We start from the raw sequence: 27,260 nt of genomic DNA, 5'->3' as shown, positions 1-27,260 counted from the left end.
CGATTATAATTCATAGTTATAAATTCCCATATTTGAATTTCCATATTTACAGAATTAGAAAGTATGTTTACAGTCTGGTGCAACAATAACTTGTAGATAATTTCCCTTTCATACTCTGAAGTCATTCACAAATAAGTATTACAGTTTGCTGGTTTGACTGATAGGTATGCCACCATCGCTGTAGCAGACTGCTGTCTACCAGAACTCACAATGTCAACAACTCCACTATGTTTGTGCTGATGGTGCTTCTTAGAGAATTTTTAAAGGCATTCTCAAACAGACACCAATGCGTGCAGAGTGTTACGACTCATTTAAGACATTTGTGCTTCAGTTTTCGTGAGCGAAATTCTAGTGTTTCACCTTGGACTAAATAGCACTTATCTGTGCCTGTTTGTTGCATCCGTAAACTTATGAATCCTACTAGAAAAGATTGCCAGCTTTTGCTAATCAACACAAAAAAACCCCATATACAATATCCATAAGCTAACCCTAACCAGAGACCAAAAGCAGCATTTTCAAGGTGACTTTTAAAGATCTATGACTGAGCGTTGCTGTTTGGTCTCTTGGTCAAAGACTATCTAATCGGCTCTAAAACTGACCCACCACTTCTCAGTTAGCACTTCCTTCCACTTCCCAAGCTCCTCCAACCAGACACTGACAACCACTGACATGAGGATGAAAAGGATAAAAAGTTGCACAAGGGAATGCAAAATTTAAACAAAATAATATTTTTTACTTTTATTGTTTTGTTTTTTTTTAATTTTCAATATTTATCTTGATTACTACATTTAATTTTATACATATATTTTTTTTATAAATATATGTAATTAAAACATCAACTGTAAACTTGAAACATATTTTAGGTCAAATTTTGGGTGAAAGTTTCTCTTCACTTTGGTTTGGTGCTGGTACAAGATCAACATTAAAATGCTTCCGGATCAGATCTGGCTGGCATAAAAGGAAGAGGAGTCGCAGTCACCTTCCACAGCTCCTGCAAAAATATATATAACATACAAATAAACAACTTATTCCACTTGATGAAAGTCATCCTTTATCACAAACCCACTTAACCGTATTGGATAAAAATGAAACCTTTTCACTGTTTGCATGTTATATTTTCAAAAAAAAAAGTTATTGTATATTTATTTTTAAATGGTTAAAAAATTGCTTTTTGAGAATTCCAAATGATGAAAAATACTTTTGGTACCATAAATCGAACATAAGAGGAAAATTGTCTTTTATCAAGCAGTTTAAATACAAACACTGTCTTGCTGTAAGCGGCATGTTAGCATATCATACTGCAAACAGTGGTATCAATCAATCAATATGACACTCGCAACAGTGTCTCCATAAGATTAACACTGGAGTAGCACTTTGTACTACAATAACAAAAGCAACTCTGACGTGCATTTAAATGCATTTACAGTAAGTTACTGCAAACAGTGTCATTTGAGGTTTATGATCAAAAATAAGCATTCAATAAGGTTAAAAAATAGCTAATATAGACTATACTGCCAAAAGTATTTGCTTCTCTGAATTCACACACATATGAACTTGAGTTCCTAATTAGTTTAAATCCTTCCAGAACCACATTTCTGAGGTCAGACACTGAATTTGGTTGAGGAGGCCTGGCTTGCAGTCTTCGCTCTAATTCACCCCAAAGGTGATCTATTGGATTGAGGTCAGTTCTTCCACACCAAACTCACTCATTAATGTCTTTATGGACCTTGATCTATCCACTCATGTGCAGTCATGTTCAAACAGGAAGGGCCATCCCCAAACTATTCCCACAAAGCTGGGAGAATTAAATTGTCCAAAATGAGTTCATTTAACTCCTGAAAAACAACCCCACACCATAAATCCCCCTTCACCAAACGTCTTGTCCTGGAAACCATCAAACCTAGACTCATCCATCGGATTGCCAGAGGGAGAAGCATGATTTGCCCTTTCAGAGAACATGCCACCATTGACAGTTGACTGATTAATAGTTGCTAGTGCGGAAATTTCTTGACTGGACTTGTTGCACATCCTACCACACTGGAGTTCACCGAGCTCCTGAGAGTGATCTATTCTTTCATAAATGCTTGTAGAAGCAGTCTGCATGTCTAGGACACCTGTGGCCATGGAAGTGATTGGAACACCTGGATTCAATGACTTGGATGGGTAATACTTCTGGCAGTCTAGTGTATAAAACTGTAGTTATGGTCAAATTATGTTGGCTAATGTTTTACTCACCAGTTGTTCTACACGTTCATATAAAATAAACTGATCAAAGTTAGAAGGGAGCTGATCGACTCTGAAACTACATCGTCCGTTCTCCAGGTCCTGAAGTTGGTTCATACAGTGGATGAAATGATCATAGGCTTCACAGGAAACATCCATGTGCTGCAAGGTGAAGTTCATCCTTGAAGATAGAAACATAGTCACTTAAAAAGTAGAAGTAGGGGCGGCTATGGCTCAGGAGACAGAGTGGATCATATGTACTAATGAAAAACTCTGGTGGTTTGAGGCCTTGCTCCTCCAACCTGGGTGTCAAAGCATCCTTGCCAACATTCAAGATAGTGTGAGATTGTGAAGGCTAGCTTAGGTACAGAAAAAAGCACTCGTGTGAATGGAGGAATGAGGCTTGCAGTAAAAAGGACCTTGGAACGTAGAGCTTAGGGTTAGGCTAACCCTTAAAGCCATTACACACTGAGCGTGTGGCAAAAACCAGCGACACAAAATATATATATATAAATAAAATTGAATTGAATTAAAAAATCCCAACTTTTCCAGATCCAGACTTGTCATGTAACATCTATACAGACTAAACATTGTGTTTTTGCAGAAAATTTGTCCTGAAATAATGTACCTAGCACAGGGGTGGGCAATTCCAGGCTGTGAGGGCCGGTGTCCTGCAGGTTTTAGATCTCACCTTGGGTCAACACACCTGAATCATATGATTAGTTCATTACCAGGCCTCTGGAGAACTTCAGGACATGTTGAGGAGCTAATTTAGCCATTTAAATCAGCTGTGTTGGTTCAAGGACACATCTAAAACCTGCAGGGACACTGGCCCTCGAGGCCTGGAGTTGCCCACCCCTGACCAAGCAGATAACCAGCTTCAAAGCATAATGTCTCCACCTCCGTGCTGGACTGAAGGGATGGTGTTTTCTGGCTCAGCATTTCTCTTCCTCTAACACAGCAGGTCAGGCTGTTGCCAAACTCGACTTTGGTCTCATCTGACAGCAGCACTTTCTCCCAAGCGTTCTCTGAATCACTTACAAGTAGAGTTAGATTTCCTGAAAGCCCACAGTTTTCCCATAGCTTAACTTCTCGACATTTTTGCCTGGTATAAACAGTTCAGTATTGCAGACAGTTTTAAATTCTAAGAAAATTATTCCTTGTATATTTCTTCTTCTTAACATCTGAACACTACAGCTATAATTGTAGATCACGGACAGATCCACACAGTACCCTTTGAGGCTGAGAACTTGTGGCCTCCCTCTCTTGTAATGCAAGTGTACTAGCCAAAGGTGGAGTCCTATCATGTGATATGAAGCGGCTAAATAAGTTGTCAAGTTAATTACAGAACATTTTTGGTAGAGGTAGTGAGATTATTTGAACATTTAAGCAGAGTTTTAAAACCTTTGTTTTGCCAACACGGCGGTCAGAGTGCAGCCTTACACAGCAGTCGAGCTCCTCGGGCATCGGTTTAGAGCTGAGACACGTCCCAGGCTCCGGTGAACGAGGTGATCCAATAATGTATTTTCTACTCTGTCCTTGCTCAACCAGCAGCATCGAGCACGCTTACTGATGCCGTTTCAATTTCTTACCTCAAAGTTGCCTCAATGTCATTGACGCTGAGAACTGCTTCATGTGTTGATGCAGCTTTACTGTGGTTGTTACACTTTCTTAGCCTCTCATAAAGTTTCAGTTTTCAGGCCCCTCTTCTGTGGAACCAGCTTCCAGCTTGGATTCAGGAGACAGACACTATCTCTACTTTTAACCTCCTAGGACCTGCGTCCACATATGTGGACATCACATTTTGGGTTATTTAGACCAAAATACAACATTTTGCTCTACAAGGGCCTGAGTTCCACTTACGAGGACATTATGCTGCCACTGATCTATCAAAATTTAAAACAAACGTCCTCATATGTGGATCTAATTTTTCTCAGAAACAAAAATCAGGTAAAAAAAAAAAAATCTGGTAATTCTTTGTTTTTACATTCATCAGGTCCCAATCAGCCCAAATAGCAAAGAGAAATTAAAAATGCTGCCGTGGAAGAGTTCGGGTCTTAGGAGGTTAGTCAGGGCTGGATCAGGTGACCCTGAACCCTCCTTTAGTGACGGTTCGCTCCTCGGGGTTTCCCATAATGCACAAAAAGCTTTTTTTCCTCCTTTCACTTCCCACTACTGCATATCATTACCGTGTATCTTCTCACATTGTTTGTGTTTTGTCTCAGTTGTTCTGCTTTTCTTTACCCTCACACCCAACCTGTTGTGCGATTTCTATTACAGAGTCTTGACTTAACAATATAAAACACCTTGAGGTGACTACGGTGGTGAACTAGCACCACATAAATGAAAATCAATTGAATTTATCGTCGTAGTTGGGTGGAAGTTAATGCTCTGTATGTTTCATGCTGAGTCAAGTTTAAAGTTTGTTTGTTTGCAGAACCTCTGGGAGAAATATTAATCCTGTACATTTTCTCATTCTCGTGTGAGTTGGCTGACCCACTATTTTTATCAGCTTAAGAAACATGATCATTCCACTGTGTATAAGGCCAAATATGCTCAGGTATACTATATATGTTTTCACCATACCTTTTCTCAATGGAGATGAAGACAGTGCAGGTGTGTGGAAAGTTGCTGCAGAGTCGGTGCAGTGTTCGGAATAGGCCATCCGTCAGATCATCATCATAACAAACTGGTGACACATTAAGAAATCTAATTATTGCTGAGCTTCTGCATTTGACGGTTCCATAAATGACTCTAAAGTCTGAACTCAAAACTGTCTCAGTAAATAACTGCTTTTTACAAATCGCTTCACGAGTTGCTTCAGTTGCTCAGCAGTCTGGAGCCTCCTTTGCCACATACAGCATCTCAGTAGTTCACACTGTGTGCTACTCTGGGCTTTGCATGGTAGCGTTTCTGACAACGAACTGGTGCTTAAACCTCGCTGTGAGGCACATAATTTTAAAGGTTTGCCCACAGTGTCTTGTCTAGAACCTTCCCACCTTTTTCAGTAACTCAGAGTAGAGCATACATGGTGAAAAAGAGCTCTGATCTTTTAGAGATGTCATCCTTAAGACTTACCATCAGCAGCAATTATGATGCTAGTGTTATTCAGATCTGCTACCTCCTCCTTTGTCCAACTAAACTCCACAGCAGCATCTGCAAAGATCAGACAAAGGAAAGTAGTTATCGTACTGGTTTCTAGTTCGGTGTATTGGTGGTTAACCAATCAACTCATACATCCAAACTGGAGACTAAAGTCTGTTACATCCATCCAGCCATTTTGCGGTCAAGCAGGCCGCATTCTGCGCAGAGAAGCCCAGTGTTCCCTCACTCCACCCACCACCTCCAGCTCATTGAGGTGGGAATCAAGATTTTTCCCAGCCAGCCACGAGATGAATCTCTCCAGCGAGTCCAGACTCCTGAGTCCCGGGCCTCTTCCCAGTAGGACACGCCAAGATTACCTCACCAAGGAGGCATCCTAGTCAGATGCCCAAACCACCTCAACCGGCTCCTTTCAACGTGGACGAGCAGAGGCTCTAATCAGAGTTCCTCTTAAAGAATCAAGCTCCTCATCCCATCTCTGAGGGAGAGCTCAGCCACTCTTTGAAGGAAACTCATTTCCGACGCTTGTATCTGTGATCATAGGTGAGGGTAGAAATGTAGACTGACTGATAAACTGACAGCTTCGCTTTTATGCTCAGCTCTGTCTGTGCCACAGCAGATCAGTACAGCATCGCATCACTGCAGACGCCACCTCAGTTCCTTCGTTATTCTCTTGCTCCCCTCACTTGTGAAAAAGACCTCTGAGATACTTGAACTCCTGCACTTGGGGCAGTATGTCCCCGGGGCCCTGCCACTGTACAGCCGTTTAACCTAGTCAGTGGCTTCACCCCCAGTGATGGTGGTATCTACCACCAACAGGTTGATTTCACACAACTTCTCTCTGCACAGTGCGAGGATGTTCTCTTTCCATCTGGTCTGCTCCAAGTGCATGAATGTCACTTTGATCATGAAGATCCACAGCAGCCTGACCACAGTGAAGCCACAGCTGCTCTTTTCCTTTATCGCCTGCTTGGGGCAGTGGAGCTGCTACAGCCTGTTCCAGCTGGTGCCAGCATGTGATCCGGCTTCCACAACTCACCGCAATCTGCCAAAATCCTAGAAGCTGGTGGCTTTGAGTATAAGCTGGGCATGTTGCAGCCCAAGGCAACACAAGCAGACCCAGTGACTGTCATTACAAACACAGAGTCAAGCCACAGACTCTCTGCTTCCTCTGGTGTAAGGAAACACAGACAGCCAGTCCTCCAACACCCGAGATATTTCCCTTCTTTACTCAAAGAGACCTTCAGATAAATACTTTTACTCTGACAATAACATTCATTCTATACTAATTTAATGCTTGCTACTTTTTTGTATAATGCAAGTAGGACTCAAAAAGCATAAAACATAACTGTGATTGGTCTTTTTTCATTATCTAATCTTACAGTCACAGTAAACTTGTAATAAAGAATAAAGAACATTCTTAGAAAGAAGTTTCACAGTAAAGGTAGCAAAGGTTTCTGACCTCTGAGATGTGGCCCTGAGGTAAGCTTGCACAGGCATTGGTTGGTCAGATGCAGGTCTTAATAACAGTGACAAAACGTTGAATATAAATGTCTCTCCTGAAACTCTGCTTTAGAGGATGGAATAAAGGGAGGAGACAGCCCTAAAGACAATCACCGTTTTTCCTCAATCCATCTCTGCGTATCCAAGCAACATTTTCTGAAGTGCTGTTATTGTCCAAATGTGTCCACACCTATCTTTGCACAGCGTGTTGGTTTATAAAATGACATATCTGTGTTACCTGTGCACAGGTCATCCTGAAGCCAGTCCAACTGCCTTACTTTCACCTCGTGATCTGACGGAGAGACAAGATTGCATTAAGTTTGATGAATCTTTGCAGTTTGTCATGTGATTTAGAGAGTGAAAGGATGGAAATTTTAATAACTATATATACACACACACATATATACACACACACATACATATACATATATATATATATATATATATATATATATATATATATATATATATATATATTTATTTTTTTTTTAAGCTACGTAAATATATTCCAAAGCCAAAAGGCATGGCTGTGGCTCAGGAGCTACAGCAAAGTGTCCTTGGGACAGATACTGAGCCCAGACTGGCTGCATGGTCTCCAGCAGTGTGTGTGGTCTGTACACCGAGGGAACCCATGAGTAGCTGATTTGACAGCTTTCTCACCTGCAGACTTCAGCATGTGTTTATTTAACGCTACATTTCTTTTACACATCTGTAGAAGGTCTTCTCCCACATCTGTAAAACAAAAATGAAAAAAAAAGCCCTAAACAAACAGTCAAATATTTGTTATTCGATCTAAGTCCTGGACAGAGTGTGAAATAAGAACGAACTGTTAGGTAAGTTTGCACTGCCCACAGCAGCTAACAGTGGTTTTCACTAACCCCCATCTCCTTGTTTGCAATCTTTATTTTCCTTTCACTGGATAACAAAACAAAGCCCACAGTGCGAGCACTCAGCATCCGATATGTTGCTGGTAGTTTGTAAATGTTGTTTGCAGTGTTTAAGTTTAACAACAGAAGAGTACGTGCTTCAAGGTATCGTACCTGTGCAGTAGACTGTTTTAGCTATGGTTGCTGTGATGATGCTGGTTAAGCCTGTCCCTGCTCCTAGTTCTAGGACTGTAGCTCCTCTGAACATGACTGGGTTTGAGAGGATGAAGTCCACCATGAATAATGCCCCACGCCACACCTGACGTGAGCAAAGAAGACATGAGCTGATGCTGTATTTGACTCCAACTGATTATGCAAAGAATTTCATGGTACACTTCCATTAATATAAGATAAATACTAGTGGATGTAGACAATTTTCAAAAAGTCCGTCTAATCCAATTTATTTTCTGGCTTTATCAGATAGATGCAGTGGAGACTGACAGGAAACAGAGAGAGGGGGAGACATGCAGCACAGGGCTGCGGGTCAGACTCAAACCCAGGCCGGGTAGAATAAACTCACCTGTTTGCCAACATCCTCCATGGGTGTGGCCATCGTGTGCTCTGTGAATAGATTGGACACATTTATTAAACACATCCAAAAACTCTCCTCGTGTCTCCAGGTCTGTGGACATGACCCTGTTATGATACTACTGTCATCTTCCTTTGTCAACTGACTGATAAAGTTTGTGTGTTTGTATCCAGCAGCTGTTTTAATAAACAGCTCTGTCAATGAGTGAACAGCATGGGCTCAGGAGATGGAGCAGAAAAACAAACAGTGAATATGAGTTTAAGGAGGCTTGTAGTAGAAAGCGTTTGAACAGAGTAGAAAGTCCTACATAAGGACCTGTCCAGTCTATTTATCACCTAGGATGTCAGACTATTCATTTTTATTTTTTTTCATTAATTTAGTCTTAAATTAAAGAAAACATGTGCAGGTGCTGGTCTGTGTATGAAGTATAATTCATTTGCAATTTGCTGAAGTTCTAGAGTTACAAACATGTCTTTTAATGGTATCTCTGATTTTCACTGTCCTACTCAAATGAATTCAAATGTGTGCTGACAGGTGTGAGTTTGCTCTCTAACAGCTGATGCTGTCTAAACCAGGTGAAAACATTTTACTGTCATTTACATGAAGATGTGCATTACACGTGAGCGGCCCAGAGCATGAGCCTGTTCCATTATCCAGTTTGTACAATGAGTATTGAACAAGTTTGATGCCAAACTGGAAATAAAAGTAGTTTACCTTTAAAGAATAAAATCAAGTATAAAATGTGATTAAAAGAAGGAGGAAGATGATCAAATTTTAGCCTGTGGGAGTCCAGAGGAAACAAAACCCGGGAGTGGAAGGAGTTTGGTGGGTAATCAAAAAAGGGAAGTGGAGTCTGGGGAAGAGGGACAACTTAAAGTCACTGATGTGGTTAAACAACTGTATAGTAGCAGGGCCTGTGCGGTGGATGAGATTCGCCCTGAGTTCCTGAAGCCTCTGGAGGTTGTAGGGCTGCCCTGGCTGACATGTCTGTGCAACGTCGCGAGGAGGTCTGGGGTGGTGCAGGGGGGACCGGAGGGTGTGCTCTATCTAAAGAGGGATCAAACTTCTCAGTTTGGAGAGGAGAGCTCAAAGCTGAATCTCAGATTCAGGAGGAACAACGTGGTTTTTGTCCTGGTCTTGGAACTCTGGACCAGCTCTTTATCCTTCCCAGGGTATTGAAGGGTGCGAGGGAGTTTGTCCAACCAGTCTACATGTGTTTTGTGGACTTGGGGTATACTGTGGGGGTTGCTTCAGTATATGGGGTATCTGGCCACACACAGGCCATTAGTCCCTACACAACTGTAGCGAGACTTGGTTTGTGTCCCCAGCAGTAAGTCAAACTCATTACTGGTACGTGTTGGGCTCCTCCAAGCCTGCCCTTTGTCACCAGTTCTGTTCATAGTTTTTATGGATAGAATATCTGGGTGTAGCCGAGTGGTGAAGGGTCTCCACTCAGGATTTCATTTTGGTTTTTTCCCTTTCATTTTTTTGCAGATGATATGGTTGCGTTAGCTTCATCAGGTGGTGACCTCCTCCCTGCACTGGAGAAGTGTCCGGCTGAGTGTGAGGCAGCAGGAATGGGAATTAGTACCTCCAAGTCCATAGTTTCTCAGCTGTAACAGGGTGAGTGCTCACTCTGGGTGAGGAACAAGTTACTGCCCAAGTGGAGTACAAATATCTCAGGGGCAATGTTCCCTCTAATGTTTCATGTGTCTGAGCGAACACACAAACTCCCTGAGCGTCCCTTGGACCACTGTGAGCGACAGCAGACGTGTGCACTGTGGTCACGCCACCATCCAATCCATCCAAGTTACGGTTTATTAAAATAATCAAATTGCAGCATTTACATTTATGTTAGACGACTTTTAATTAACTGGAGACTGGCTGTTCCCTCTAGGCTGCGCACGTGTGCACTGCTGGCACGTCTCTGCGCACAGAAAATCTGCGTTGCGCACAAAAAAAAAATCTACCTGAATTGAAATTAAAATGAATACTTTAACAATCCTGTTTTGCAGTGTTAGTCAGTGACTGGCTGCTCCCGTATGGGATCAGAACGAGGCCACCTTATCCCACAGTCCAGCCAATGATGCGATTCACATTCGTATATACGCAGCTGATCAACGTGGTTGACCGGCTATGACAGCGTCCTTATGTGCCGACACCGGTGTTTTAGCAAAGCGGCTGATGTGGAGTGAAGCCACGTTAATGACAACGTGTACAACCATTGGAGATGTGAGCAGGACAGACGGAACAACTGACGGAAAAAGTGTGGACTTTATACCAGTTTTTAAATTGTGTTGATCGGCCACGTAAAACCAGAGTTATGATAAAATATCTGCAATGTTTGTTTTTCTTCCTGAATACTGTCGTTGTTTATATTTACTGCGGGAAGAAACGGTAAAAACGGCGTTTTACAAGGAAAACGCTCGAAAGCCTGAGATGTGAGAGATTTGAGACGTTTAGCACAAATCTTGTGTAGTTAGTGTGTAGTCAGTGTGTAGTTAGTGTGTAGTTAGTGTGTAGCGTAGTCAGTAGTGTTGTTGTGTGTCAGAACAATGAGGCGCCTGCTGAGTGTTACAGGTGTTGCAGCAGTGATACATCTGCTGCTGTCAGGCCTGCAGGTATCAGGCTGTTGTTCTCCTTCATCTCATAGTGGACAGAAATTATTTTTTGGAGCGGCACAAATAATTTGTGTGGCATCAGATTAGATGCAGAACAGCTGATTGTTCTGTAAATAGTTTGAAATGTTTGTTTAAAAACGCCTTGGCTGCATTTTTAGGTAAACAGCTGCAAAAAACTTTGTTTGCATAACTCAGTAACTTTTTTGAAGAAGTAACTATATCATTAACTGCCCAACATTGGTCATTATTTACTGTATTTTGCAGACAGAGTTACAGACTCATAATACAAGTCAGAGCAAAAAAACAGAAAGTCGTGTTTTCAAAATTGGAGTTCAAGTTATTTTTACTTCCAATAGTGTTAACATGCTACAGGTCATGAACAAGATTTATTTAAATTTTCATTGTAAGTGGGCTAAAGCAGTTAATTAAAAGTAGTCCAACATAAATGTAAATGCTGTAATTTGATTATTTTAATAAACATGTAACTTGGGTGGATTCGATGCTGGCGTGACCACAGTGCACACGTCTGCTGTCGCTCACAGTGGGATCGCTCAGGGAGTTTGTGTGTTCGCTCATACACATGAAACATTAGAGGGAACATTGCTGGCAGATGAATTTGGGTGGTGTCCGCAGTGATGCGGATCCTGTACTGAATTGTTGTGGTGAAGTGAGAGCTGGGCTCTCCCTTAGAGATCAAATCGAGCTTTTTTGTCAATTTGTTGTGCATACAATTGTAGTGCAAGCAAAATGAAGAGACGTTTCTCCAGGCGCAACAAATATGATAACACACACACACAGACAATATGCAAACCCTCCCTACACTCATCCATCCCAGACGTATCACTATTAAATCCTCACCTAAAGTTTACAGTTAAATAAGTAAATAAATGTGTGCGAATGATCAGTAAGTAAAAACTTTAAAGTAATCAGAATATCTTTATTTTCTTTGTAACAAGTACAACAAAATTAAGTGCAGTTTAAATAAAATTACAAAAGAATAAAATAAAAAAAGGAGGTATGTTAAAGCGAATTGTTAAATGTTTTTATGCTTACCATCTCTACATTGTTTCAAACTGTAGGATCAAAGACATTCCTTTGTCTCTGACCACCTCTCCAGACACTGGTTTTATTGTAGATACATGCTATCTGAAAGATCTGTTTGTTGTGTGGTAAGCTTCCTGCTTTTATGATCCTTTTGGTGAGCAGGAGGTCACACAAACACACCCCATCACACGCACGCACGCACGCACGCACGCACACACACACACACACACACACGTTCTTGCACATGCATAGACAGGTGACCACGAGCCATTCAAAACACTTTATCAGCATTGTTGTCAATGCGACGGGATGGTATCAGGATACAACTGGTTTCTTTGCTCACAGCACTATGCTGAGGTTTCCTGTCTCACAGAGGTGTCCCTGGACTCTCTCTGCAAAGGTGCGTTTCGCAGTCTCATCCCCTGCACTTAAAGCTGCATCTCGGGCTGTCAGCAGTGAGCGCACCTCACTGGTAATCCAGGGTTTCTCGTCGACACATGCAGTGATGGTCTCACAGTGGCATCCTCTGTGCATGTAGCAGTGTAGCTGCTCACTGCCTCCAGCAGGCTGCACCTCTCTGATCCTGTCTGGCCAGTCACACCTGAAGTCACCTTTACACCTGCTCTGCCAGGCTTCCCTTCAGCTGCACTGCCAGACTGTATTCCACCAGGCAGGCCTGAAGTCCCAGAGCATTTATCATCTACTCTGCCTGTGTTGCTGTGACGAGCCCACTGTGACGCACCAGAGCAGTTTTGTTAAACTAGCTTTAGACTTTTTCTCTGTTTGCAGTATTTGCTGGTTGAATACTGTCCCTTGACTTCCATTTTGCAGCTTTGGGTACATGTCATGCTCCTCTTTTGTGGACAGCTCTTTTCTTTAAATTACAAATTCTATTACCATACAAAGACAATTTTTCTACTATCTGCACTCATGATAACAATAATAATATTTATGAGGTTTTTTTTTAAAAGAAACAATATAAAATCAAGATTCTTACCAATCCTTATGACATCTTTTAACCAGTGACTCTCTTCTTCTTGTTCCATTGCATCATTAGACTGTTTGAGAACTACTGGGCGAGTCCAGTCCCGACTGCTGCCCTCTGTAAGGTTTGGCCGAGGTCTGAGAAATAACAAAATATCACATTCATCAACAGAAAAAAAACAATAACTAAGCTGCATTTTTCATTTTTATGTTGCTAATTCTCCAGAAAAGTTACAGCATTTTACTTACAGATATGTGAACAGCTGCACATTTCTTTTGTCTTAGTGTAGGTCTGCTATTTTTGGAATTTGAATAATTACTGAAGGAATACTCTTCTTTTTTAAACAAAGCCCTTTATTCTTAAATCATCTTAAAGTGGAAAAGAAACATTACATGTATGAAGGCTACTTTACACCATGGAGCTCTGCTCTCAAAAACTGGCATAAATTAGTTTAAGTTAGCTCACAGAACAGAACCAGTAACTAGGGCTGGGTATCGTCACTGATTTCTAGAATCGATTTGATTCAATTCGATTTGAATCTGGGAAATTTTGCCTCACACAGTCAGAAATATTATAATTCAGATCAGCACATTTACATATTTTTGTATCAATAAAAAGGAAGCTGACACTTTCCAGACTTTATCACAGGTGTGAGCATCACAGCAGAGGCCTTTGTGTCAAAGCAGCTGAAGATAAAACACAGAAAAACATGAAGGTGGTTTTCCTGTTCTGGGATTTTATAAAAATATTCTGCAGTACATCAAAAACGAAAGAAAACCATTAATCAACATATGAACATCACATCTGACGTTACAGCGGTTTTATTACAGACACAGCGTTTTGCATTTTGTATCATTTTAAAAAGTTTAAATTTGTTCAGCAGCCGGGGAGAGACAGGAAACTGTTGTTGAAGTAGAGAGAGAGCGAGAGAGAGAGAGAGAGAGAGAGAGAGAGAGAGAGAGAGAGAGAGAGAGCGAGAGAGCGAGAGAGAGCGAGAGAGAGCGAGAGAGAGAGAGCGAGAGCGAGAGAGCGAGAGAGAGCGAGAGAGAGCGAGAGCGCGAGAGAGCGAGAGAGCGAGAGAGAGCGAGAGAGAGAGAGCGAGAGCGAGAGAGCGAGAGAGAGAGAGAGAGAGCGAGAGCGAGAGAGCGAGAGAGAAAGAGAGCGAGAGCGCGAGAGAGAGAGCGCGAGAGCGAGCGAGAGAGAGAGAAAGAGAGCGAGAGCGAGAGAGCGAGAGAGAGCAAGAGAGCGAGAGAGAGCGAGAGAGCGAGAGAGCGAGAGAGAGCGAGAGAGCGAGAGACAGAGAGCGAGAGACAGAGAGCGAGAGAGAGAGATCAAACCTGCAGCTTTAGAATCAGCGCAAAAAGGGCGTGAACACAAAGCTCGACCCGCCGACACATCAGAATCAGCGAGCTGTCGGCTTTCAGCCCCGACCGTGTCCGTGCCGTCGGGTGAGAAAGGCGACGCCTCACTGATCCAAACATTGCAGGTAACAGCTGGATTTTCCAGTTTCGGTGCAGCTAGCCAAACAACACTGAGCCAATGACCGCTAAAGACACAAACAGTGAAAGTAGACAGTATATCCTTGATTTCTTAACATAAAACTCATTAAACTTATTATTAGTTTGAGTGTCCTTAGGCTCCCGAGTTATTGGTTCTACTAGTGAGCTGACATAAACTAATGTAAGTCTACTGACTACAACAAACCAGATGACGACACATCACTGACACAAGACAGAGCTGAAGATGTGTGGTAGAGCTGGGCGATATGAGATTTTTTCACATCACGATATGTTTTTTTCATTTCAGGCGATAACGATATCTATCACGATATAAGCCAAATAACTATATTTGTAAGATTTAAATGTGCCGTTGCTCACAAGTAAAATGTGAAATAATCAGCAGCTTGTTTTTATTTAAATATTTATTTCCCATAATAAGTTCAACAGGGTAGATGTACTTAAGGAACATGAGACTTTTTCAGATAAATAAAGGCAAATATTGCAAACTACACAAAAGGCAGCCGCTAAAGCGTTTAAGTTTCAAAATAGAACAAACGAAACAGACTACTAAATTGTCAATTCCACTTAGAAACAAAATATTAATTCTAAAAATAAATCTTAGTTTGTTTTACAGAAGAACAGACAAAACTGACTAACTTTTGTCAATATCAAATAAACTGAGAACTAAAAGGAAATTCTCAATCTCTCCTTGTTGTATAGCTTAGCTTTTCAAACAGTTTTAACAGTTACTTTAGTCTGACAAAAGCCGAATGACGAATTAGCGCTTCCAGTCAGAGACTGAGGCTACGTCCACACGTACACGGGTATTTTTGAAAACGGAGATTTTCCGTTTTCGTTTTAAAAAATAATCCCGTCCACACATAAAGGCAGAAATGAAGGAAAACGCTGCTATGAACATGCCAAAGCAGCAGGTGGCGCTAGATTCCTAACCGTGCAGAAATGTTGGCCAATCAGAAGTCTAGAAGCCTCGGTGGGAAAAAGTAAACAAAGCTGGGGCATAGAAGCAGAACCGAGTCGTAAGTGTGGAGGGACAGTAACTGTGTGTATATGTAAGCATTTAAACACTGCAGAGAGTAGAATTAACAGTATTGTAGAAATTCATTTCACCGAAACAATAACGCGGCGCACAGTGTGACGCATGCACCAGTTTATTGTATTTCCAGACTTGCTTTCGGCACAATTTACAGTGCACGCTACTCTGTTTTTTGTCAGACTTGAAATAGCCGAAATACCTTCACACTACGGAACTTCTTTGGCTCTTCCGTTCGACAATCTCTCCGGCATTGGAACCATCATCTGTTTTCTCTTCGGTCACGCTCGGTTGATTTTTCTAGTCGGCACACTCATTTCCTCCATTACCCGCTGGCTGCTTCCCAAACAAACACACGTGCGGCTTGGCACTTGTGCTGTACGTAACAAGTCATGCGACGTGACGCTGCGGCTGTGATTGGTTCGGCTCTGCGCTACTTAGTTTGGATTGGCTGACCTTTTTTTTTTTTTTTTTTTTTAAGAGGACAAGAGCGGCGAGGTCTATCGCGATAGCTTAATTTCTCTATCGAGTAAAAGTTATATCGCGATACATATCGTTATCGTTCTATCGCCCAGCTCTAATGTGTGGTGTTTGTCTCTCACCTCATCTAACCTGTGTAGTGTTGATATGTATTTGTAACTTTCTTCTACAAACACAGAGTGTATGAAGACGAGAAAACAACTGACTGCAAGCTTTGCTCAAGGGTACAACATGCTTTGTTATCAAGCTGGTGCCTACATGATGGTGGGAATCTCACTCCCAACCACATTTCACTCCCATAGACAAGACTGTACTCACACAACCTTTGATATTGAAAAGGTTTTAACCTTCCTTCAATGTTTCTCAGACAGTCGGTTTGGTTTCGATGCCAGATGACCCAGGAAAACAAGCTTCAGCGACAACCACTCCCCCAGCCGGCACAATACACTTCCAGAGCAACTTCATTGACATCAAGAGTCAACAGCAGGTGGCCAGATAGCGGCATTGCCCTCGACCTTAAAGGAGCAGCAGCATATACAAACTCTACTATGGATAGAGAGCTGTCCTCTAAATCAGAGGCTTCAAAATCACTGTGTGTGAATGGACTTTAAAAGATTGAGTTTGAGATGTGCAACACGTGGAGTTAAAATGGTTGTGGAAGAGAAAGCTGAAGAAAAACTGACAATGTACATGTCACAACCATGAAGCAATGCAGGATGTGGGAGTGGCGACAGCAGCAGAAGAGAACCTGGAGGACCAATGAAGGCAATGAAGGCTCAGGACTGTCCTGAAAAGCAGGAGACTGAGGCCAACTGACTTGGAGGCTGAGAGAGAGAATGGTCCTCGGCATAGCAACAAAAAGAAGATGATGACACACACACACACACACACACACACACACACACACACACACACACACACACACAATGCACTAACCTGCCTACTAACAGACACACACACATGCAGTGAAGACTAGCTTATGGTCATGAACATGGCCATGTCTCTCATCACTGTTAAAAATGAAAAGCTTAAATGCTGAGTTCAGCAACTGCTGACAGAGAGGTAACTCTCCAGGTTGCAGGACAATAGGTTGACTATTTAGTAGCCTCTGGTGCTACCGTCAATACACTTAGTGGGTAATAAAATTGTAAGCTGCTTTCTAATGATTGAACAATACTACATGAAGTCTTTTATATGGATCTTTGAAACATTCTGTTGTCATCTGTCCTTTCAGCTTGTTGGGTTAAGATTAGACATGTAACCTAGTTGACTGCCATCATGTCAGGGAGAGATTGCTTGATTTAACACGAGTGAACGAAATGTTGCAGATGGTTAAACCTGATCCGGTGCTGTATGCGTGTGAGTGGAGGTTCCAACAGACTGCTGAGTTTCCTGTTTGTGATGAACTGGTGAAGCTTGCACAGCGACACACAGACACATCTGATCACATAGAAACAAACTCACTACATCTTACAGCACAAGGGTCCGAGGGAGCTGATGAGTGGGGTTTGATAAAAATGGTACAGAGATGCAGGAAACTGTGCAGCCAGGGTAATTCTACTCAACTCATTGTGTTTATATAGCACCAAATCACAACAACAGTCGCCTCAAGTTTCCATCCATCCTAATTCTGACTGGACAAAACTGTTTTCATAGAATACATGTTTCTCTTTCCAAAACTGAACAAAGCAATCGGGGCCATGGCTAAAATTAGTGCAACGATACAGACACTGGGAAGAAACTGACATTCCAGGGGTAAAACATTGCAATGTGGTGTTTAGGACCCGTCTGACAGAAAATATTACTGCCAGTTGACACCAGACTCTCCAGAACTGGGATATCCTGGAGTAATTGTGGGCAGCCAGTAAATCTGATGTGGGGGAAATGAAAGGTCGAGGTGACTCCTACGTCTGATTTCAGACCATGTGAGCATCAGTAAGCCTTTAAAGCAAGAAGCAGTGAATGCAGCTACGCATGCCACCTGAAGTTCCCAAGTGGCCCCCACACCATATTGGCACAAGTTTCACCAGAAAGCAACATTTTTTTATTTTTCAGGATAAAGTGGATCCTGCAATTTAGTTTTGGTTTGCTTTGTTTTTCCAAGATCGCATCAGATGTAAGTCCTTCACTCTGAAAACCATTGCAGCGATCCGATTCATTCCAAAGTGACAAAGAAATGTTTTGCGTTTGACGTCATATTGCTGCCAGTAGATACCCAAGTATGCTGGGAGAGGCTCCAGTGTCAGCGGTGACACGTGGGAGGGAACCGACTGAACATGACAGACAACAGTGGACAAAAAGGGCCAACAGGAGCCAACAGGCCTTCCTGCAAACAGTAGCAGCAGCTGGGAAGAAATTCTCACTTAACATGTGCTTGTAGGCCATCCAGACTTAACCTTGTGGCTGCCACATTCTGTGTCACTGATCCTTCACAAACAACCCAATCCCATCCTTAATCCACAGGGTTTAATATTTTGTCAAACCAACCTTTGCAGCTTTAACAGCCTCGACTCCTCTGGTAAGGTTTTATTCTGGTAAGCTTCCTTACAAAGCACTGATGTTGGGTAAGCAGGCCAGCCTCACAGTCTCCACTCTAATTCATCCCAAAGGTGTTGTATCAGGTTCAGGTCAGGTCAGTGCAGACCAGTCAAGCTCTTCCACACCAAACTCACTCATCCATATCTTTATGGACTTTATGATGTAATGCTTAGATGCAGCTGCTCAGCCATGGAAACCCACTCCACACATTTTTCTCGAGCTAATCTAAACGCCACATGAAGTTTGGATGTCTGAAGCGGTAAATTCTGGCAAGTTGGCAAACCAAGAGCAAAATATGGCCAAGCACCCACTGCCCTGCTCTCTGATTACGAAGCCTACCACTTCGTGGTTGAGATGCAGTTGTTTCGGATCGCTTCCACTTTCATTTCATTTATTCATTTCATTTATTTGTTCATTTTCAGGCACAACAAATACCTATATTGGACATAAAATGCACAAAACAAAAAACAAAAATTGCCTGAAAAAGGAGTGGGACGAAGAAAACTTATTAAATCCCACCCCTATACTCACTCATCAACAAAAAAAACAATAAACTTCCCGCAGCTACGCCCATCATTGCATACAGACCCATCAACAGCCCCGGGCAGATACAAGCATCTAAACGGCAGCTTGCAACCAACAATTAGAGCCTTCATAACTGAATACAGAATATATGAATTATAAATTGCATTACCACAGGTAACAGGCAGTAATAACTACAAGTAACAAACACACATACATATACATACATATATATCTACACACACATGTACATATATGTACATACATACGCACACTTTTTTTTTTTTTTTTGGAATCCATACCAGCAATGGTAAGAGAACAGACATTACAGAGCACACTAAAACCCATCATTGAGTATACTGTGACCAGACCAACTGTTTGGAGAGAAATTTAAATCTATGAATATTTTTGCATTGTTTCAATTGTAAACTCAGACTGTTCCAGATTTTCACACCACATACAGACACACAAAAGCCTTTACGGGTTGTTCGAGTTCTGGGTAATTTGAATTCTCCAAAGCCTCTCACATTATAAACCTTTTCTCGAATTTCAAATCTAGTTTGTAAATTTGCCGGTAAAAGTTTAGTAAAAGCTTTATACAAAATTATGGATGTATTGTAATTAACCAGATCCTGGAATTTAAGTAACTTTGCCTGAAGAAAGAATTTGTGAGTATGATCTAGATAACCAGCCTTGTGAATAATACGCAGTGCTCGTTTCTGTACTGTGACTAATGGATTAGTTGTATTTTTATATGTATTTCCCCACACTTCCACACAATATGTAAGATATGGAAGAACCAGGGTACAGTACAGAGTACGAAGTGCATCTTTATCAAGGAATTGTTTCACTTTGTTCAAAACTGCGAGGCTTCTGGAAATTTTGGTTTTTATGTGTCTGACGTGGGGTTTCCATGAAATTTTGTTATCAATTATGACTCCCAAAAATTTGTTTTCACTCACATTATCAATTGGTACACCTTCAATGATAATTGGTAATTCTATATTATATTTTAAATTACCAAAAAACATTGCTTTAGTTTTATTTATATTTAATGATAATTTATTTATGTCCATCCCTTTTTTTATTAATTTTAGCTCCCTGTTTACGGTCATTACAAGATCAGTATAGTCAACAGTGCAATAGACTCAATACGTGAAATGTGCAATTCACTTGTATTTTTATTTTTTATTCCTATTTATTCTATTTATCCCCTTTGTATATTTTATTTATATTTGTCTCTGTATTTATATGTGTGTGTGTGTGTGTGTGTGTGTGTGTGTGTGTGTGTGTGTGTGTATATATATATATATATATATAACAGTTCTGTAACTGTAACTTCGGTCGTTGCTGTGCTTTTTTTGGAAATCGAATTTCCCAGAGGAACCCACCCGAGGGATTAATAAAGTTCTATCTTATCTTATCTTAATCATCACTACTGAAAAATATGTTGGTGTCATCTGCGAACAGTATGAGTTTAAGTACTTGAGAAACATCAAAAATATCATTTATGTATACATTGAAAAGTTTTGGTCCCAACACTGACCCTTGGGGAACACCACATGTAATACCAAGTTTCTCTGAGTGGTAATGCCCTATGCTAACATATTGTTCCCGACCCGTTAGGTAACTTTTTAACCAGTTACCAGCTTTCCCTCGAATACCATATCTTTCCAATTTATCCAATAATATTGAGTGATTGATTGTGTCGAAGGCCTTTTTGAGATCAACAAAAATACCAACTGCATATTTATTTTTATCCAGTGTATCAGTAATTTCTTCTACTGCCTCAATTATCGCCATTGAAGTGGTTCTTTGCGTTCTGAAACCATACTGACCAACATTTATTATTTGATGTTTTTCAAGGAATTTTTCTAATCTTGAATTAAAAAGTTTTTCTAGAATTTTTGAGAATTGAGGCAGTAGAGAAATAGGCCTATAATTGGTAAAACTGTGTTTGTCATTACTTTTATATAGTGGTATTACTTTTGCAATTTTCATTTTTTTTGGAAAACAACCGGACTGAAATGATAAATTACAGATATATGTTAAGGGACTAACAATATTCAGAATAACCTGTTTAACTACAGACATATTTATGTCATGATAATCCATTGAAGACTTACTTTTACATTTTAATGTGATATTTATTACTTCTTGCTCATTTGTAGCTGAGAGGAACAGTGAAAAGGGATTTGATTTTATATTACTGATATTTTCATTTTTATGACACGGGATGTCCGCTGCTAGTTCAGGGCCAACATTTATGAAGAATTTGTTGTAATACCACTAACAGCTAACTGTAGAACATTTAGTAGCAAGGAAATTTCCTGACTGGACTTGTTGCACAGGTAGCGTCCTATTATGGTAGCACACTAGAATTCACTGAGCTCCTGTGAGTGATCTATTCTTTCACGAATGTTTGTAGAAGCAGTCTGCGTGCCCCGGTGCTTGATTTAATACACCTGTCACCATGGAAGCAACTGAAACACCTGGATTCACTACACCTCTCAGGGTGTACTTTTGTGTGTTGTATGTAAAAATCTACACCATTAGAAGTGCATGGTGTGATTGGACCCTTCTTTCTTAACAAAGCCTACTACTTTGATAGACTGGGGGGGAAATGAGATCCCAGAAATGTCTTTATTAAAAACACCAAGTTCTACCAAACACAGCAGACTTCCACAAACAAACACTGGTATGATGGAATCCACTGTGTGTTCCAAGTTGTCATCACACAGAAGATAAACTGGAATAATAAGGACATCATGTTCAAGAGTCGGTCCTTGTTCTGCAAAGTGTGGTTTGAGAGAATATATGGTCTGCTTTAATAGTTGCTAGTGATTATTAGATTATGAACAACTCTCCTAAACACACTTTTAATCCTTCAAAATCATATTTCACTGACGCACTACACAAATAATTTGCATTTCTAACAAAAATATAACAGCAAATCAACATCTAGGCCTACAGTGTCAATCCAAAGGATGTCAAGAAATCTAAGAATAATTTTTTTTAAAGAAACTGTTTCACCAACAAACTATTTCCTGAAAGGCAAAACAGGAATATCATCTTACACCAAATTTATAAAAATTGAGCTGACACGGTTTGAACAATATATCTAAAATGTCCTTCTGAAGCCATCCATCCATCCATCCATCTTCATCCGCTTTATCCGGGGCCGGGTCGCGGGGGCAGCAGCCTAAGCAAAGAGGCCCAGACCTCCCTCTCCCCAGCCACCTCCTCCAGCTTATCCGGGGGAATACCAAGGCGTTCCCAGGCCAGCCGAGAGATATAATCTCTCCAGCGTGTCCTGGGTCTGCCCCGGGGCCTCCTCCCGGTGGGACATGCCTGGAACACCTCACCCAGGAGGCGCCCAGGGGGCATCCTTGTCAGATGCCCGAACCACCTCAGCTGGCTCCTTTCGATGTGGAGCAGCAGCGGCTCTACTCTGAGCCCCTCCCGGATGGCCGAACTTCTCACCCTATCTCTAAGGGAGAGGCCAGCCACCCTTCGGAGGAAGCTCATTTCTGCCGCTTGTATCCGCGATCTCGTTCTTTCGGTCACTACCCACAGCTCGTGGCCATAGGTGAGGGTAGGGGCGTAGATCGACCGGTAAATTGAGAGCTTCGCTTTTACACTCAGCTCCCTCTTCACCACGACGGACCGGTGCAGCGTCCGCATCACTGCAGCTGCAGCCCCAATCCGTCTGTCGATCTCCGGCTCCCTTCTCCCATCACTCGCGAACAAGACCCCGAGATACTTGAACTCCTCCACTTGGGGCAGGAACTCATCCCCGACCCGGAGTGGGCACTCCACCCTTTTCCGGCTGAGAACCATGGCCTCAGATTTGGAGGTGCTGATCCTCATTCCCGCTGCTTCACACTCGGCTGCGAACCGTTCCAGTGCGAGCTGGAGGCCCTCACCCGATGAAGCCAACAGAACCACATCATCTGCAAAAATCAGAGATGAGATTCTGAGGCCACCAAAGCGAAAGCCCTCCGCCACTTGGCTGCGCCTAGAAATCCTGTCCATAAAAATTATGAACAGAACCGGAGACAAAGGGCAGCCCTGGTGGAGCCCATCACCCACCGGGAACGAGTCCGACTTATTGCCGGCAATGCGAACCAAGCTCTTGCAACGGTTGTATAGGGATCGAATGGCCCGTAGCAATGGGCCAGACACCCCATACTGCCGCAACACCTCCCACAGGACACCCCGAGGGACACGGTCGAATGCCTTCTCCAAGTCCACAAAACACATGTAGACTGGTTGGGCAAACTCCCATGCACCCTCAAGTATCCTGGAGAGGATAAAGAGCTGGTCCAGTGTTCCGCGAAAACCGCATTATTCCTCCTGTATCCGAGGTTCGACTAGCGGACGAACTCTCCTTTCCAGCACCCTGGCATAGACTTTCCCAGGGAGGCTGAGGAGTGTGATCCCCCTGTAGTTGGAACACACCCTCCGGTCCCCCTTCTTAAAGATGGGGACCACCACCCCGGTCTGCCAGTCCACAGGTACTGCCCCTGATCTCCACGCAACATTGCAGAGGCGTGTCAACCAGGACAGCCCTTCTGAAGCAAAAAAGAAAAACACAGCTCATTCTGTGCATTTCAGTTGGAACTGCAGACCATATACTCTCCCTTTGTTATGTAATACAGACATTCTGGTTTGATGATGATGATGAATGGATTAAAACAAAAGACAGACAAAGTTTTCAGTGGGAGAAAAGTTTCCTCACTTATCCAGGTGACTCGTTCAGTCTGTGTGCTGAACTGTAATGACTACGGAGCAATTAAAAAGGAGGGGCGGGTTAGTGCGCAGTGCAGCCAGCACAGCCACGTGAATGGCCCTACACGCTACAACCTACGCAACCCACGACCCCCCCTCACTCACACTTTACATGTTGAGTGATGTGTTGTATGAGACAGTGGGGATAGGGAGGGTCAGGAGGTAGAAGACTATCCCTGGAAGGAGAAAGCCAGCAAACAACCGGCTCAGCAGTCACCCCCATTCCACATAACCCAACAAAGTGAATTCAGGGCCCACAGTGACAATGCCCCGGAGCACCACCGAGTCCACGCAGCAAGTTGAGCAGTAATATGCAGATGGGTCGGAGTTTGAGTTTAATGTTTGATTATTTAATGTTTATTTAATTAATTTAATGTTTTGTGTTCTTCCACACAACTTATGAATCTGTCGCTGCACACCGATTTCTAAGGTAAAGATGAAGTTGCTCTACTAGGTTTGTAACATTTTCTGCACTCTACACAATGATAATGAACACATTAATAAAACAAACGATCTGAAGAGGTTGAAATAGTATATGGATGGTCTTAACCTGTATGACACCCTTCCCAAGCAAACCAGCAGCTTTTAATAGTTGACTGAGAAAATGTTTTTGCATACCGATGTATTATGTCAAGATCTCCATCGAAATCCAAGAGCGACTCTACTTTTCTGTCCTCTCCATCAGGTTCTTCAGTGGCTTGTTTGACTGTTTGGCTGGTTTCACTTTCATGTTTTAAGTCACTCCCTGGCTCGTCACATCTTTCTGCCAGGATCACAAACCTAGACATGAAGACTGAAAAGTACACAAGTATACATACTGAAAAAACACATATTCAGTACAAGTTTAACAATCAGATGATTTGCATTTTGACATGTTTTGAATTTGAATTTTCAAATGACAATTTTGACATTTTATTTCGCTCAGGTCTTCATCTTAGCAGCTTCGATCAATTACCAAGTACAAAAATGTCACAAACAAGTGAGTAATGCTTTACCTTTTTGTCATTTAAAACATGTACATACTGTAATTATATTAAAAACACTGATTTGGTCATTGTCACGTTGTGGACAACGGATTCTGTACACAGCAGCAAAAATAAAGCACAATGAACAGTGAACTGCCACTGAGGACTGGCAGTTTGACTAAAATCACTCCAAACACTTTCATAATAGTTGTCATGTTTTCTTTTTGTGATTGTTTTTCACTAATTATAAAAAATCAGAATAAGCTGAAACTTCTGGGAGAACAAAAACAAAGTTTAACAGGAAACGTATTCTTAGTCACAACAACCTACAGCTTCAGTATTATGACGCTGTGACAGTGACATCATTATACACACCAGGTTGACCAACGTTGTTGAGGTGTGTCATAAGGTGGCGTCCACCGGGACGGAGCATGTGAACATCTGACAGCACAGTCTCATGATGGAAACTGATTTCCTGCATGGATGATCAAATCTAATGCTGGAACTGAAGATCAGTCACCTGCTCACCTGAAAGAAGCGCGAGTTTAGAGACAAAGCAGGGTTAACAGGCTCCGGTTAACTCGGACAGGGAAACTGAGCCGAGCCAGTGTTGCCAACTTAGCGACTTTTTTTTCCAAAAAGCGACTAGCGACAAATCTGGCGACTTTTTCTGGTGTTCTTGGAGACTTATTTATGACGACTTTTTGATGTGAAAGGGCGTGTTGCTCTTACTCTCAACAAGCAGCGGGTGCTGCCGTGGGCACCTCACCCGTGCTAAAGCGCTCACGGGCGGAGGATAGTCCTCCCCCCGCTGCAGGAGATGTTCACATCTGTGAGTCCGAACTGCAAATGATGTCACTTTTGCCGGTCCAAACCCGGATAGAGGATCAGGGTTGGAATTGTGGCATTAAAAAACAATAATTGCTAAAAGAAATTTAATTTGTAGTTCTAAATAAATTCTAACTGCATTTAGGACGTTTTTTACTCACTTTGTCTCTTCCACGATGTTATTTCTCTCTCCAACAGCGTAGGTTACAAATACATTAGCATGACCAATTATACAAATTAGGTGATGACGTCATTTAGCGACTTTTTGGACAGCCAATAGCGATTTTCCTTACGGAGGAGTTGGCAACACTGAGCCGAGCCCCACAGCAGCCGTTCAAACCTAATCAAATGTAGCTGGCATGCTCACGGCAGCCGAGGGTGGACACTACTGACAGGCAGCTTTCTCACAGAGTGAACAGAACCAGAGAGACTGAGGTTCAAACTTAATGCTTTGCATTGACAGCATTAACGCTTATACGTCATCCAGCAGCGGCACATGACTGCTGAGGTGGAGGGGACCAGGCCACGCTGCCCACGGTCACACTGGGAAAGATGGAGATCACGTAAAGAAACGTGATGAAGAGGCCTGCCGATGACTACAAACGGGCATAACATTAGGACGTCACGTACAGCAGCTGTTGAGAGGCGAGCTCAACCCGAGAACTGGATCCCTGCTGTCTGGACACGGCACATCTAAAATACATTTACTTTATTTATTTTTTTAAAAATGGGGAGGGGTGACGTTAACTCACCAGCAGCGACGCTGTGCTAAACGGCCACGACAGTTGACCCGGATGGAAACCCTCCCCCGCGCCTGCAGCGCCATCTGCTGTTTCTATACTGTCGTTTCTGTTTGTGCGTGTAAAATAATTGTTGCAAGAACAAATGTTGCATTTTGAGGGGGAAATTATTTTGTAGCAAACAAAACTCATTACTGCGTCCAAGAAATGCCTTTCAGTGTTTGCTATGATTCACACACACACACACACACACACAGAGTCCCTGTCACTCAGTCGTTGGCGTTTGTTCTTGCTCAGATCTCTGCAGACTAGGGTTGCCAACCGTCCCTTAAAATACGGAATCGTCCCGTATTTAGAAACAAAAGCACACGTCCCGTATTGAGCTAATAAGGGACGCACTTTATCCCGTAATACAGTGAGAATCAAAAGTAGTCTATAAATGTTAATGGAATTAACGCTTTGTTTGAAAGCATAATTCCCAGCCCCTCTCCTGCTTTGTGACCAATGAGCTGACAGCACACTTATGACAATTCGAGTATGACAATTCAGATTACCGCTCATCTCATTGGTCGAGGAAAGGTCGCTTGCGGAGAAAATACCGGAAGACAACAGATGACCACAACAAGAAGCATGGCCAACAGGGGAACAAACGCAGACACTGCGGTGCAAGTCTCGGACGACAGTACACCTAAAGCTGGGCAGACACTGTGCGATTTTTTCAGTCACGTTATTCAGCTCCTGCTCAAACTGCACGATTGACTCGCAGGGGTTAGAAGTTGGTATGTCACGATGCAGGTCTCACACTATACGGCCCGATGCTCTGATGCGACCTGAGTGCTCACACTGTGCCTCCATAACATGAAGGTTATAACAGAAAATCTGTCGCTCTCTCTCTCTGTCTTTCACTCACACA

General features: G+C 42.3%; 1 protein-coding gene across 5 annotated transcripts; it reads right to left on the bottom strand.

Moving 5' to 3' along the window:
• Positions 1 to 712: 712 nt before the first annotated feature.
• LOC146710460 (methyltransferase-like protein 22) lies at positions 713 to 26,436 on the bottom strand. Of its 5 annotated transcripts, none has more exons than XM_085452993.1 (12): positions 26,360 to 26,436; positions 25,155 to 25,307; positions 24,433 to 24,607; positions 12,946 to 13,070; positions 8,275 to 8,315; positions 7,869 to 8,013; positions 7,489 to 7,560; positions 7,067 to 7,120; positions 5,302 to 5,379; positions 4,810 to 4,912; positions 2,236 to 2,404; positions 713 to 991 (listed from the first exon to the last, which is right to left on the bottom strand). In XM_085452993.1, the coding sequence occupies exons 2-12, from the start codon at positions 25,258 to 25,260 to the stop codon at positions 923 to 925; spliced, it is 1,137 nt and encodes a 378-aa protein (XP_085309119.1). In that variant the 5' UTR covers positions 25,261 to 25,307; positions 26,360 to 26,436; the 3' UTR covers positions 713 to 922. The 5 variants fall into 5 exon arrangements, with proteins under 5 accessions (XP_085309119.1, XP_085309121.1, XP_085309122.1 ...); XM_085452995.1 differs by lacking the exon at positions 26,360 to 26,436 and adding an exon at positions 26,238 to 26,320; XM_085452996.1 differs by lacking the exon at positions 26,360 to 26,436 and adding an exon at positions 25,948 to 26,214.
• Between the last annotated feature and the right edge of the window lie 824 nt (positions 26,437 to 27,260).

The sequence above is a fragment of the Copadichromis virginalis genome, linkage group LG4, assembly GCF_057382275.1.
Source record: "Copadichromis virginalis isolate Kocher_CV1m ecotype Utaka linkage group LG4, C_Virginalis_male_GT1.1, whole genome shotgun sequence".
Taxonomy (NCBI): Eukaryota; Metazoa; Chordata; class Actinopteri; order Cichliformes; family Cichlidae; genus Copadichromis; species Copadichromis virginalis.
Note: the sequence above shows the minus strand (reverse complement) of the source record. Positions and strands in the feature narration are given on the sequence as shown.